The following is a 15,040-nucleotide window of genomic DNA, read 5'->3' on the forward strand; positions in this document are numbered from 1 at the left end:
GTACATCTATTTCAAAGTATATTTTTATTTGTTTTGTGCTAAGTGTAGCAGCACAATAGTGCCCTCTATGGGCCAGCTGCCACTGAACAGTAGAATTTGTGCAACTACATTCTTTCAATGTTTGTTTGTATTTAACTCTGCCTCTTAATAAGTATTTGTTCTCTCGGAGTTGTAGAACTTATAGGTCACCTTGATGGTGGGAAAACAATTTGTGAGGGTGTGACTGATCAGAATTCATCACAATTAAATTCCTGTTAAATGGCCGTCGTCACACCCCTCCCACCATTTAAATTATCTCAGAGTCCCAGCACTCCCCAGCAAAGAAAAAAAAAGTTCAGATGTTTCATTTTTGATCAACTAGGCAGGGGTGCGTAGACTTCTTTTTTTAAATCCACTATACGCATCCAAATAATTAATCATTCATAATATTTCTTTAACGCACTGAAAATACAAACATCGAATAAAAAACAAGCCACATTGATTGTATTTCACATTTATCTGTTTTAAACTGGTTAACACTAACAGACTACTGTAGTGTTTTTTTTAATATAATGTTTTTTCTCTGACATGGACGTAAGATCAGGAAAAGCGATTATGGAGTCTACAGTATTTGATGACTTATGTTTGAGGCAGTACACAGGTGTGGTCATTCCTTCTCAGATGCTCTCAACCGTAGAAGCCCACTTCTAAACCGGCAGCGTGTGCGCATGCGTTATCGGGAAGGCGGAAGTGTGTCTTGCTTGCTGCTGCTGGCTGTGTGCTGACGGTGGCGGTCGGTATCCTGTTTCTGCTCCTGCTGTTTATCTTCCTCGCCGCCTCTCGCTGGTTCAATGACGCCGACCTTCACCTTCGCCACCACGGGCAGCATCGAGCGATCTTAGCGCCCTTGATGCGGTTCTCCGGGAAACGACAACACGTTCCTCGGCGACACGTTTGAAGGCTGCAATCGGACCATTGGTATGTTCTACCGCTTTCTCTCGTCAGCCATTAAACGTTTTTGCTCCCGCGGTTTGAGTGATTAAAACTTGTGGTGGAGGAATATAAATGGCAAGTCTGCATCTTAATGAGATTACTCGCTCCTCTGAGCGGCCTAGCGCTACTTACTTTTCTCACGTTAGTTTCGGCGAACTTCACTCAAAAAGACAACAATGTATGCTATAGCTAGCATTAGCAGAAACATAACACTATAATGCCACAATTCTTCGGTGCAAGTTGCAAAGTATGGTTAGTCGAACACCGTAAAAGTTCGCGAAATTTGTAATTCAACCAATAAAATGCAAAACTGGGGAGGTCAAATCATCTTCGTTATGGGTGACGTCATTGGTTCCCTGACTTGAGTTTTTCGAAATACGTGCTTCTTCTTTTTGCTTTGGTTTGCGAGCATTAGTTTCAGATACAAGGACTGGATTTTAAATCGCAACAAGTAAGAATTGAGCAGATCGTGAACAGTTCTTCAAAAAAGAGGCTTCAAGAAGCTTTATGCCACTCCCAATTATTTATTAACTGTCAAACTGAACATAAAGCAAATACAGTTGCTTCTTATGTACTTAAAACCGTCACTTAACTTTGCTCTAGGAACATTTTCTTAGCTTAATGTTAACGAACAACGCTTAAGGCCATAACAAATAGAATGTGTACAGCTGTAAAACCCTTTAAACAACGCATATTTGAATATAAACGACACCTATTTGAACACATTGAGAGACAATGTAAGCTATAATTATAGACACATTTCCTTTATCTTTCATGTACTATATCAATCAGTCAAATTCGCAATGAATCATGATCTAACAACTGGTTAATTAATTTATTTTATTGCTGTATCCTGTAAACTACAAATATTGTCCCATTTTAAAGTTTGAATGGTTGTTTCATTCAAGAAAATGGAGTGAATGGATTATTTCTCTAAGGGAAGAGAATTGACTTGATTTTCATTCACTGTGTTTGCATTGGCAGTGCATCATGTGGAGGAAGGCATCGGTGGCGGCCCTGCTGGCCCTGGCGGTCGGCTACCTCTACCACGGTTGCCCCGAGCTGCCCGAGCAGCTCCTTCAGTACATCAACCCGGACGGCCTCCGGTCGTCCCCGCAGAGCCAGCACCGTTTGGAGCAGGTCATTTCAGACGCTTGGGACTCACTGATCACGTTGCCTACGCGGCAGTGGAGCAGAGTGGCCGTCGGGTAGGTTTGACCTCTGCTTGCTGGATGTCTAGTGCCACGTTAGTGACTTGGAGGCTCGTCTGTCCTCTCAGGCATGTCGGGGCTTGACATACGCTCTTCTTAAAACAAGGAATGTGTCCTGAGCACCACAAGATCTTGTTGCACGGTATTTGGTTTTTCCCAAAGTGTCAACTGTGAGAACTGAAAATGTGGGGCTGAAATTTAGGTGACAACACAATCTTTTGCTGGATGGGGTCCTCCTCGCCAGTATTTGGCGCTATACTGCGGCGGTTTGACGCGCTGGTGACTCGTCATCTGCATCAGAAAGAGTCGTCGTTGGTCACAATTTTTTGTCAATGTGCTAAATGAAATTCAGTGATCTAATGTTTCCTGTCCGCGCTTCAGGGTGAACGCCTGCGTAGACGTGGTGGTGTCGGGGGTGGGTCTGCTGCAGGCACTGGCCCTGGACCCCGGCAGCGGCCTGGATCACGAGGTGCTGCACTCCAAAGAGGACCTGAGGGAGGCCTTCGTCCATTACATGGAGCGCGGGGCGGCCGCCGAGCGCTTCTTCAGTGACAAGGAGGTCTTCCGGAGGATCGCTCGGGCGGCTGCCGAGTATCCCGGGGCCAAGGTGACGCCCGCCCATCCAGTCGTCTGTCAGCTTTCTACTACTTGGACTGTAACTCACACCTGAAACTTGAACTCTTTCTGCTCTACAGTTGTATGTCGGAGGGAATGCAGCCCTTATCGGTCAGAAGCTGGCCACATATCCTGAGCTCATGGTAAATAAATATAAGTATGAAGCGACAATTTAGGGCGTTTGCTACATGGCTCCACCTTTAGGAGTATAGTGTAAAATACTTTTTGTATTGCATTCATTAATGTCGTTAAAGTTGCAATATGGAACTTTTTTCCCAAAAATAACTTTACAATAAGCTTATCATTTGACCATTTATGACTGAAATGCCTCCTAATTAGTAGATTAACACCTTAGCTGTTCACAATGGGTACTCCTGCAAGCCTGTGGCTAATAGTTTTCCCGCGCCCTGTCTGCGAATGTGACGTAATGTGCGTGCGTGGTGTGTATGTGAAGAACAGAATGTGCAGTTTCATTTTTCCTCAGCAGGTGGCAGTAGCGATTCGAAATTGAATATTCTACGTTCAGTAGCTTTTAAGTCACGGACTAGCAGATTCACATATTTAAAAATATATATACTTTTTGGGGGGAGGGTATGTGGATCCGCATTTTTTTCTTTCTTTCTTTTTTTTTTTTTTATAACCCCTCCCAGTGCATTTCATTGGCCGTCATTTGTATGCAGATTGCTAATCACGGGACAGACCGGTCTCCATCCCATCCCTCCACTGTAAACCCTTCATATTTGTGGGGTTTACCTGCACTGCAAGACCTGCAATAAATAGCAGAAATATGCAAATAATAGAATGCAAATTGTCAATCTTCAGGTTTTGTTATGCGGGCCAGTGGGACCAAAACTTCATGAGATGCTGGATGAGCAAATCGTTGTTCCGCCAGACTCCCTGCAGGAGACGGACGAATACCACCTCATCCTGGAGTACAAAGCAGGTACAGTAAAATATACTCATTTTTGTCTTTATTTCTCTTTTATACATGTACAGTGGATATAAAATGTATATACATGAACACTTGTGTATTTATGTGATTTTTTTTCCCCCAGCTCTACTCAATTTCTCTCACAGGTTTAACACAAGTAAACTGTTCTTGAAATATTGCACTTTTGTTCTTGTAAATGTGCAATTCCAGTCAAATTTTAAATTTTTTGTAATATTGTATACTTATTTCACCTTCAAAAGATTCAAAGATGTTTTGCAGACTTGATACTGAAAGGAACACAAAAAATCCCATGTAGTCACCAGAATAAATAAAATAATTTCAGCAGGTAACGGGTGAGCTTATCCCTTCTGATTTTGGGCAAGAGGCGGGATAACCCTGGACTATTTGCGAGGGCTTTTTTAAAAAAAAAAAAAAATTTACGGTATGATGGAATTTCTGTTGCCAGGCGAGCAGTGGGGTTCAACGCGGGCGCCTCAAGCCAACCGCTTCATTTTCTCGCACGACGTGTCCAACGGCGAGATGAGTTCGCTGGAGACGTTCGTGGCCAGCCTGGAGGAGTTCCAACCCGACTTGGTGGTCCTGTCTGGGCTGCACATGATGGAGGGACAGGGCCGGCAGCTGTGGGAGGAGCGCCTCAAAGAGGTCCGTGAACATGTTTATTTTAACACCATGGCTGACCAATTACAGTGGTGAGAACAGTAACAAAGTAGAAATGTCTCTTCTTTACTGTACTTTGTACACGTGACAGCTTAAAAAACACCAGGTCCTGGCATTCAAAATTCTCTTATTTTTTTTCCTGAAAAAAAGCCTAAACGTTAGCTTTATTTTTTCAGCTGTTATTCATTAGCTCAATCTCCATTTTTTTTTCTTGGTAAGTCAGTTTGTAATGTTGGGAAAGCTATGGGAACACTTTTTGATTAGCATACATATTTTCGTTGCGCCAAGCTAAATGGCTATTGTTTATCATTTATATTCAAAATTTATTTTTACTTTTTATTTTTGTATTTAAGTACATATCAGAGTCTGCACTTTTACTCATGAGTCAATTCACTACCTCTTCAAAATGTCTGCCTTTGCTAAAATAATAAATTTTATAATATTGTAGCTAATGAATAATTGTTTGATACAGCTCAGTGTTTCCCACACCATGTTAATACTTGGGCGGTCCACCCAAGTAAATTGGTTCACCACCCAAGAAGTTTTCAAGACAATTTATTAACACTGTATGTAAAAAAAAAAAAAAAAAAAAACGTGTCACGACAGGATATACCGCATGTAACGTTAGTTCGCCGTCACTCACTTGTGGATCGTGAGGCTAGACGAGACGTAGTAACAGGACTGTCCCGTCTTGGCAGGCGGTGTCAGCCATATCGGACATTCGTAAGGACATCCCCATCCACTTGGAGCTGGCCAGCATGACGGACAGAGACTACATGAACAGCATCATGCAGGAGGTACGGCGTAGAAAGTCATGGAATTGATCCATTGAGTGTACCGGCAATCACAGACGCACCATTTTTAAAGTATTAAAAGGAAGCTAATTTGAATGCTAGCACGCGTTGCGTTTCAGAAAGGTCAAGCTACCACTGTACAATTAAAAAGTAAGTTTCCTATAATGTGTTCTAGGGGTGGGAATCTTTGACTGTCTCACGATTAGATTCCGATTTTTGGATCTGCGATTCGATTCGATACGTTGAGAGGAACCAGTTGAGGTGGCTCGGGCATCTGGTTCGGATGCCTCCTGGACGCCTCCCTGGGGAGGTGTTCCGGGCATGTCCTACCGGCAGGAGGCCCCGGGGACGACCCAGGACACGCTGGAGAGACTATGTCTCTCGGCTGTCCTGGGAACGCCTTGGGGTCCCGTCGGATGAGCTGGCTGAAGTGGCTGGGGAGAGGGAAGTCTGGGCTTCCCTGCTAAAGCTGCTGCCCCCGCGACCCGACCCCGGATAAGCGGAAGAAGACGGACGGACGGACGGACGGATCTGCGATTCGATTCAGAACGATTTTTGATTCAAAATGATTTGATTGACAAAGATTTCTGCTTCAATTTATAGCTGTGCAAAGAATCTTCATGCTCTACTCCAGTCTGGTTTGCGAGACAGAATGACAAATGGAGACAGTAAAATGTATTCTTTTTTTCTTTTCTTTTTTAAATTTACATTTATTAAGTTTAGAATTGTAAGGAAAGTGCCTTTTTCCACAAAAACTTTGTGTGGACCGCAACTGCTACTCTATGTAGCTAGCGAATCAGTCACCCAAGTAACATGAACCACTACAGTATTGTTACAGTTAATATCAAGCCGTTTATTACACTCCATTTGAGGTTAACTGTAAATCTAACCACACCACAAAACAAAAAAAATTACGCACATTGCACACTTAAATGTAAACACACTTTGTCTCTCGAACGTAGCTAGCTCAAGGCTAACACACAATGGAAAGTGCTATTGACTCACTAACGCTAATTAGTGCGCTACTCGTGGCACTTTAGTCACTCAAAACGGCTATTTATACAAAACGCTTCAGGAATGTATACGGAGAAACATGTTAACATTAATCACCGGCATATGCTCTTCCTACGCTGCAAAAAAACAACTGATCGTGACTTTTTCCTGCTACTCTCTAATGTGGCTACAACTTAACAGTGTATCAGAACGCGCTGAACCTCACTGCCCCTAAGTGGCCAAATCGTGTACAACATGAACAGCGCTCCCAATAAAGGCGCACACAAACAAGGGCAAGACAGTGTTAAATTATTTAGATAAAATTGGTTTTGGGACATTTAAAATCAATTCTGAAACACACTAAATGACAATTGCGGTTCTTACGAGAATCTTTTTTTCTCTCCCCCTTTTAAAGTCTGTGTCGACTGACTGTATTCCACGCCGTCTTTGTGTCTTCCTGTTAGCAGGTCATGCCCATTGTAAGCTCCATCGGGCTGAACGAGCAGGAGCTTCTGTTCCTCTCGCAGGCCGGCGGCGGACCCCACGCCCACCTCGCCGCCTGGAAGGGCGTCCCCGGCGTGGGCCAGGTCAGCGACATCCTCCTGTGGATCCTGGAGCGCCACGGCCGCACCGACCCCTCGTCGGAGGCCGACCTGACCCGCGTCCACTTCCACACGCTGGCCTACCACGTGCTGGCCACGGTGGACGGTTACTGGGCCAACCAGGTGGCGGCGGTGACGGCGGGGGCGCGCGTGGCCAGCAGCCAGTCGTGCGGTACCCGCACCGTCGACGCCGCCAAGGTGGAGCTGAAGGCGCCGCTCCGGTTTCACAGTTCGGACTCGGAGCCGCGGGTGGCGCTCACTCTGGACCCGGCGGCCCCGGTGACGGCGTGGCGCCGGGGGAACGTCACTTTCCACATGACGCCGGTGTTGGTGTGCAAGCAGCCGCTTCGGACGGTCGGGCTGGGCGACGCCATCTCGGCGGAGGGACTCGTTTACTCGGAGTTAAAGAGCCAGCAGACCTTGTGAGCTGCGTCTTCCTCTGGACACTTTGAAAATCCTGCCTGTGGACACGTCACCTGCCTCCGCCGTCGGCCGTGGTGGGATTCTAAGCACGAAAAAGGGGGCGGCACCCTCGTCATCTTTAAGTTGAAGGGTCTCGCAGAATTTAGTTGAAGTATGGTGTGCCTAGGGTTGCAAAAAGGTGGAAAACTTCCGGTAAATTCCCGTAGGAAGGTAAGATGGTGAATTTCGGAAATACAGTGAACTCTTTGTGAATTTGTCTGTTGCGTGTTTGGTACCAGATGTCATTCCTACGACGGTGTATTAGGGCCACATATAAATATATATATTTTTTTTTAGAGGGCGGCTGCAATATTCCAAGAAAAAAACTTGCAAATTTGTGAGAGAAAAAAACTTACGACAAATACACGTAGCGTAGCGATTGTCTAATCTGTGAGGATTCGTTGGTGGTTAATTGGACACTGTTTATAAAATGAAAAGGCAGGATGGACACGGATTCATTCTTGAATTTAAACTTTACTTGTCATATACGACAGCTAGAGCGACAACACTTCCTGATCCCCTATCAGCTGACTAAACACTAACCAATCAGAAGCTAGCATACTTTAGGTAAATGCAAGTGAATGACAGAGAGCAGCAGATTCCACACATCAACTTAGCTACTTGTACAAAAAAATACCAAAATGTATGAATGTAAATAATAATTCTGGAAACACAAATGTACTAGTAAATATACATTTTAACAAATTAACTTAAATGCTTGATCCTCAGGATGTGGATCTTCGCAAAGCGAGGCGTCTTTGTCGCTGGCCGCATCCAACGCTTCAAAGTGCGAATGCTAAACATAATATGGTTAATCTCTGCTGAAGCAATTACTATCTCCTTATTTGAAAACCCAATCAAAAAGTATTGGCACACAAACAGAGTAGTACGCTACGTGTATTTCTCGTAAGTTTCAGAGGGTTTTTTTCTCAAAATATTGCCCCAGCCCTCTAAAAAAGAAATAATAATAATTATATGTGGCCCTGATACGCCGTCGTACCTTCCTGACACAACCCAACTTTTTTTTTTTCTATTTTATAAGACTTACTCACTGGCTGAGTATCGGAGCACTGGCCAGGAATCGAACCCACACACCGTCAGCGAGAAAGGCAGCATCAGCAGTAACATTACTTTTGTCTTCAGGTGGCATCGTGATGTCAAGGAAGAATGTTGGAGTTGACGGGCACATAACTGTAGGGGTGTTCGATACCACTTTTTTTTTTTTTTTTCAAACTCGTATCAGTACAAGTATTCCTCTAGTGCTTTTGATATGTAAAATTTCATTTAACCCAATGACCAGATGGTAGGGATTTGCTTATGTGTAAAGCGGTGCGACAATTGCTCGTGCATTTTGCAGCAGGGCTCGTGAATATCAGAGGGTTCATTGTATTTCAAATTGGAAACTTTCCAGTAGGAATGAATGGAAATTAACTGAGAATTGAGGGTAACATATTGGATCATATTCAAGCATGATTATAAACATTTTTTAGCCATGAGCAGAAATCTATGTAAAATAGATGGCTGTACAGTATGTTAATTGTTCGATTAGAAGGGGGAAAAAGTACTTTCCTTGAGTGGAAGCATATTTGCATAATGTTTGTAACTCAAATTTTGGCAAGTGATGGCTCGTAACTTGACAACTTGTAAGGTAGTTGCATGTTTTTGATCAAGAATATGCTCAAATGCTTTCCTTCAAACTTGTTTAAGGTATATAAAGAGTAAACCTTCAATGTTGTAAATTTCTGGTTGCTTTTAATTCTCTTGGAAAGTTTCCAACTTTGAAAATTCCCGAACATTTTGCAACCATAGGTGTTTCTCGATAAGTCACTTAGGGTTAGGGTCCAGACTGTAAAAGTCACAGAGCCTACGTCAACACACACACACATTTTTTTAAAATAATAATAATAATAAAAAAAGGCCCAAAATGACAGGAAAGAGTAACAACCATAACAGGAGTACACAAACCAGATGCAATTGTAAACATCACCCTCTGCAGGCTACAAACTCAGCTTGGACGAGAGTAGTTGGAAACCACCAGATTTGTTCTGCTTGAAATGAGTCTGAAAACTTCTGGCGGATGTTCTTCATCTTCTCGTCTCACCTTCTTCTTCTTCTCTACTGCATAGTTAATCCTCTGATAGTGTCTGTAATGACGTCACATATTTTGACCTTCCGTGCTTAAAGACAAAAGAGTTAAACCCAACACTCCCTTATCAGTCCACGTCATTCCCATTTTTCCTCTCACATAACCAAAGTTGTCATTTCTGTTTCATGCAAATGTCTCTGACCGAACAGTTGGAGGCTATAGCGCCACCTGTTGCTGCAAATGTGAATGTACATATTTGGAAACATGTACAGTATGCGTGGACGTAGCCTTCTGAGGAAAACTTCACATTGCTTCTTTCCTTTCCTTTTATTTTCTTTTATTTTTTTCATTTGTTGCATTTGTGGACTAAACAGGACTTAGAATTCCTTTGAGAGAGGATAGAAGACACTAAAGAGTCCCGCCGCCTCTTCCCCAGGCAATTGCTTCTACTCTTATGATGCAAAGCACAAAAATATTGCTGTGACCGTCCGAAGTGGAACATAATCTGTTCCTGGTTGACTTCCAGGTTGTTCTTATTTTAAATAATTTTTTTGTCATGTAGTCGGCATAGAATATTTGACTGTTTGAGAACATGCAAACATACTGAAGAGAACTGTGTAATTAAACTAAAAGTAAAACTACTTGTTTTTTTAAAGACTGACTATCATGTAAAGCAGTGAGGTTCGTTTGTGGTTCTGGTGGTCATCACACTTTTCATATTAAGTTTTATCGTAAAAAAACCCCCAAAAAGCCAAAGAAAAATCTAAATGAGTTCATCTTGCTTTTTGCAGACACAATGTCTTTAGTTTTGACGTTTGAGGCATATTTGGACAAACATTTGGTTGAAGTCTGAACTGTTTGACTGAAAAAAAGAAAGAAAAATGTTTAATTTCATTTTTGTGCTCCAATTACCTCAGCTGGCCAGTGAAGGCACTGAACTTATGACGTCTTAATCCAAAACCGACGTGGCGGTTTTAGTTGATCACATGTGATTCTTTGCACTAGTAGAATGGCAGGCAAAGGTGAATGTAACTACACACTAGCAAGTACAATCTAGTCAAGTCAGTTATTTGTTTCCCGTGTTCTTAACATGTCAGTAAACCCACTGTGTATGTAAAGTTTTTTTTTTCCTCTAACCTAACTGCGATGGAAAGAAATGAGACGACTCCATAAGGTTATGAAGAAGCAATATTCCTATGTACAAGTTTTTTTTTTCTTCCTTAAATCGAGGTGGGGAACCTTTTGTCCTGTCAGCGGCCATTTTAGTTTTCTGAGGGCCATACTAAACAAAAATGTATTATGCAAACATCAAATAAATGGTTATTGTTATATACAAGCATTTGTCGTTTGAATGTTTTGAGCAGCACGGTGAGCAAGTGGAACGTTACATTTTCATAAATTTTCAATCAAGCAATCAATCACTTTCTCAAAACTACTAAATAAAAAATAATTGTTAGGATTTTTACCCTTTAAATGCTAATTTTGTTCGAATTATTTTGTTTTTTTTTAATATGTAATTTTTTTTCCATATAATAAATAGTAGGGTGATTTAGAGTTTTTCAAAGATTAGCAACAAACATTTGAACATTTCCATTCATTGTAAACTGCTTTTTTTTTATATGATCAAAAGTAACCTGGCATTTAAAGGGTTTTAAATTCCTGAAAACCGTTTCAATTTAGCTAAGGGTTCAAGTAATTTGATTTAAAAAAAAAAAATTAAATCTATTATTTTTTTCGAACAAATTACCAATGTACTGTATTCAAATCCTGTACCCTTTTTTCTGTAATTCATACGGACGTCTCCACTCCAACCGCTACATGGCGCTGCAGACTTGAGATGCGACTACTTCCTGTTTAACAACAACGAGGAAGACAACTAACCAATCAGGTTCAACCTTGCTCTAACTTGTCTCGGCTTGTACCTCTTGTGTCCACGTGCCACGACAGAAGGTACGTTTCAGCTTCTTTTTCGTCATTATTGTTTACATGCGTTATTTTTGTCGTCCTCCAACCACAAGTAACGAGTTGGCTACGGTGTTCCACTCGTCTGTTTACAAGAAAGTGTGTATTATTTTGGAGTGGCTCGTGTTCTCCGGGTTAGCTTGAAAGCCGGTAGCCGGACATCTACACTACAGTCACATTATTTTCACTCGTTAACTGAGAATGTACGACAAAAAAAATCGCAATTATGTTGACATATTTTGATTATACGTCTATGTATGTCATTATGTAAGAAGAATGAACGACAGTGGAAAATGACGCTCATAAATCAAGCAGGACTCTTGGGTATATTGAGTGACGTCACGTATTTGATGCAACAGAACAGATGGCAAAGACGTAATTAAGGTTCGATACTGTAGCTGTTGTTTTGTTGCACACTGCGATGCTATTAAAATATACCCCACTTGTTTGTGTGTAACTATTACAAGTCATAAGCAGGATTTTCTTATGCATGAAATAACTTTTTAAAATGTGTTATTTCTCATCGGATAGCAATGACCGTGATGACACTTTGGTCAGTGGATGATAGCGAGGAAGCGTCAAAAAAATGAGGCCTCGTCACGTGGGCTTCTGAGCAATTACCGATTGTTGTGCAAAAAGGCCACAATGTTTAATGCCATGGAATGTGCAAGAAAGAAACGTAGGCGGAAGGCGAAGAGGAAAAGGACTGAGAGCCACAGTGGGGAACTGGTCAAAAAGTCCAAAAGCAGTAACGACGTTCAAAACAAAGATTCAGCCCAGAGGGACACCTGGGAGGTGGACAGCGGCTTCTCAGAGGGCAGCCCCCCGACGAGCGGCAGGAGCTCGCCGTGCTCGATTTCTCTCACCGCTGCCGCCACATTTGTGGTGGCGCTGGACTGCGAAATGGTGGGCACGGGCCCGGGCGGGAGCTGCAGCGAGCTGGCGCGCTGCAGCATCCTGGATTACCACGGCAACATCCTCTACGACAAGTACATCCAGCCGTGTCATCCTGTCATCGACTACAGGACTCCATGGAGCGGCATCCGGCCGCATCACTTGCAAGATGCCACGCCATACGCCCAGGCCAGAATTGAGGTGAAGCCGGCGTACATCTTGTCAATTTTCACTCACAAAAACTTGTTTGGCACCAAGGGAATATGTTGAGCTACGTTTTCTCTTACGGGTGTACTCACTTTTGTTTCCCATTATTCATACATTGACAATAGTGTTGAGGGAGCTCTACATTTGCACTGTTATACTAGCTGTTCACTACTTTACCTAGTAGCAAGCCATAATTTCATTTATGCAGATTACCAAGATGGAAAAAGAGAAAAACTCCCAGCTGTAGCAGGCGGTGTGAAAAGGGCGAACTTTTCTGATTAAGCGACACAACCGCAAATGCTAACGCTGCTCTTCCCTCCTTCCCTGTATAGATCGTTGATATTCTTGAGGGCAAGGTGGTGGTGGGACATTCGGTGTACAACGACTTTCGTGTTCTGAGCATGCAACGCCCGCGTCACTTGGTCCGTGATACGGGCGCGACGCACCTCCTCAGGCACTTGGCCGGCTTTCCCCGCCAGCGTGTCTCCCTGAAGATCCTGGCCGGCAAGCTCCTCAACAGACGCATCCAGGTAAGTTTAGTGCTTGCGGTTTTGAATTAATCAGCTTGGCCGATATGGGGCCTTTTCAAAATAATTGATGTTGTTTTTCTGATTAACTGCCAATATGAACATTTTTATGTAACTGTAATTACTGTTTAGTAGGTATGGGCAGGACATAAATTGCATGAATGGAACTTGGTTATTATGTGTGAATTACATCCTTCATTATCGCATATGCCCATTAAGACCAATGATAAGGTTTTATATTTCAAATGCAACACTGTCAAAGCTGCTTCTCAGTCCTGTTACTTGAGTCTCCTCTAACCTCATGATCCACAAGTGAGTGACGGCGAACTAATGTTACATGCGATATATCTGGTCGCGACATGTTTTTTTTTTAATATATTATTACATTTTCTTGAAAACTTGTTGGGTGGTGACCAGTTTACTTGGATGGCCCGCCCAAGTATTAACATGGTGTGGGAAACCGCTGTATAAAAAATAATAATTAAATTATTGATTAATTAAGCTCCTTTTTTCACCAGGTTTGTGAATATTGATGAAACAGCCGGGAGCAAAGGGGGTTGCTTCAGTGAAAAAGGACAAAGTAATGTAAAATAGTCAAATGTTCTGCTTGTAATTCATGTTTCTACTGGTGTAAGTGTGAAGGAACCATAATGAAGCTTCTTCATTCAATATTTGGTCAATAAATTGGCCAATTAATCAGATTTTATTCGGCCAAATATAGAATCAGCCTTTAAAAAAAAAAAGTCCACAATGGTCGGGCCTTAATTGACATGGAGGGAGCTTCTCATTGAGTCATTTTTTCCAACCCGCCAGGTGGGGAGGAATGGCCACTGCTCGGTGGAGGACGCCCTGGCAGCGCTGGACCTCTACAAGCTGGTGGAGTGCGAGTGGGAGTGGGAACTGCAGAGCCCGCTGATGGACAACCGATCGGCAGCGCAATACATGCAGGACGAGTACTGGCCAGTTGGAGACGACGACAATTCCCAGGCAAACACTTCCTAATTTATTCGCGACAGTTCCTTTCACCACGGGGTCACACGTGTTGTACTTCCGGATGGCAAAAAAAACGCTGTTTGCACACTATTAACAAAGACTGCGAAAACAGGGTGAAAATGGCTCGAATGATGATTTTGACCTCTTTCTGACACCCGGAAGTACCCTGGTGAACATTACAATGATTAAGAAAAGCTCTACGGAGTGTTACTGTCATCACAAACAGGAAGTTGACATTATCTTCCTGTTTGTGTTTGACTTCCTGTTCTGCTGCTCTTTGACGTTTCAAATAAAAAGTTGCACGTAATATTTAAAAAAGTTGTCTCTACGACTAATTGTTTTTGTGAATTTACACTGGATTGTAAAGTGGGTGTGTAGACTTTTTCTTTTAATCCCCTGTAGCTTCATGAGAATTCAGCTGTACCTAATGCTGTGGCCACTTAAATGAGGCCCCGTTGTCGGATGATTGAGCCAAAGCACAAAGGCCGCGTTGTTGGGCCAATCCGCATAACTCTGCTCCTCAAAATCGCTTTCTTTCTTGAGCAGATTTAGCAGATTACTGCTCACCATCCGTCGGGGAAAACGTGTGCGGGTACCGTGAGGGGCTGGGGGTGGGGGTGCTTCCAACTTCCAAAGCAAAAATAACTGCTAAACTGCTTGGGCTTGCTGAATGTATTTGTTTTCGATTCATTGTATTTTTTTTTGTTATCTGCATTGAAATTCTATGTCAAATCACATTATTAGAGATTACAAATATGAGACGCAAGGTATTAAGAGCATACACCGATGTCTTTATTCTTGAAACGGAATCATTTAAAAAATATATATATATTTAGTTTGAACACCTGAAAAGCACTAACCCAACTATGAAATGTAGACCAAAACTGCCAAAATTAAAACAAGAATAAAACTAAAAACGCATATAAAAATATAATTCAAAAATTAAATACAAATGATAAATATAAATGGAAATGAAAACAAAGCACAAAGCCCTGATTTCAATCCTGTTGAAAATGTGTGTGCAAATTTGTATGAGCGAGCAAAGCGGCAAACAGAATGAATTTTGGTGTGAATGTTGAAATAGATTTTTGGGGGGGGGGGGGGGGGAAACCC

The 15,040-nt window shown here is 42.5% G+C and overlaps 2 protein-coding genes across 3 annotated transcripts; both read left to right on the top strand.

The window, feature by feature from the left end:
* Positions 1-722: 722 nt before the first annotated feature.
* adpgk (ADP-dependent glucokinase) lies at positions 723-10,680 on the top strand. 2 transcript variants are annotated; one of them, XM_077568411.1, is made up of 8 exons: positions 723-957; positions 1,957-2,180; positions 2,565-2,790; positions 2,879-2,941; positions 3,621-3,741; positions 4,196-4,392; positions 5,106-5,204; positions 6,659-10,680. In XM_077568411.1, the coding sequence occupies exons 2-8, from the start codon at positions 1,963-1,965 to the stop codon at positions 7,220-7,222; spliced, it is 1,488 nt and encodes a 495-aa protein (XP_077424537.1). In that variant the 5' UTR covers positions 723-957; positions 1,957-1,962; the 3' UTR covers positions 7,223-10,680. The 2 variants fall into 2 exon arrangements, with proteins under 2 accessions (XP_077424537.1, XP_077424538.1); XM_077568412.1 differs by having other exon boundaries at positions 6,662-10,680.
* A 463-nt stretch (positions 10,681-11,143) lies between these two features.
* Positions 11,144-14,362, top strand: isg20 (interferon stimulated exonuclease gene). The gene is made up of 4 exons (XM_077568953.1): positions 11,144-11,294; positions 11,838-12,401; positions 12,740-12,937; positions 13,748-14,362. The coding sequence occupies exons 2-4, from the start codon at positions 11,868-11,870 to the stop codon at positions 13,934-13,936; spliced, it is 921 nt and encodes a 306-aa protein (XP_077425079.1). The 5' UTR covers positions 11,144-11,294; positions 11,838-11,867; the 3' UTR covers positions 13,937-14,362.
* The last annotated feature ends 678 nt before the right edge of the window (positions 14,363-15,040 follow it).

Source organism: Vanacampus margaritifer, chromosome 6 (genome assembly GCF_051991255.1).
Source record: "Vanacampus margaritifer isolate UIUO_Vmar chromosome 6, RoL_Vmar_1.0, whole genome shotgun sequence".
Classification (NCBI taxonomy): domain Eukaryota; kingdom Metazoa; phylum Chordata; class Actinopteri; order Syngnathiformes; family Syngnathidae; genus Vanacampus; species Vanacampus margaritifer.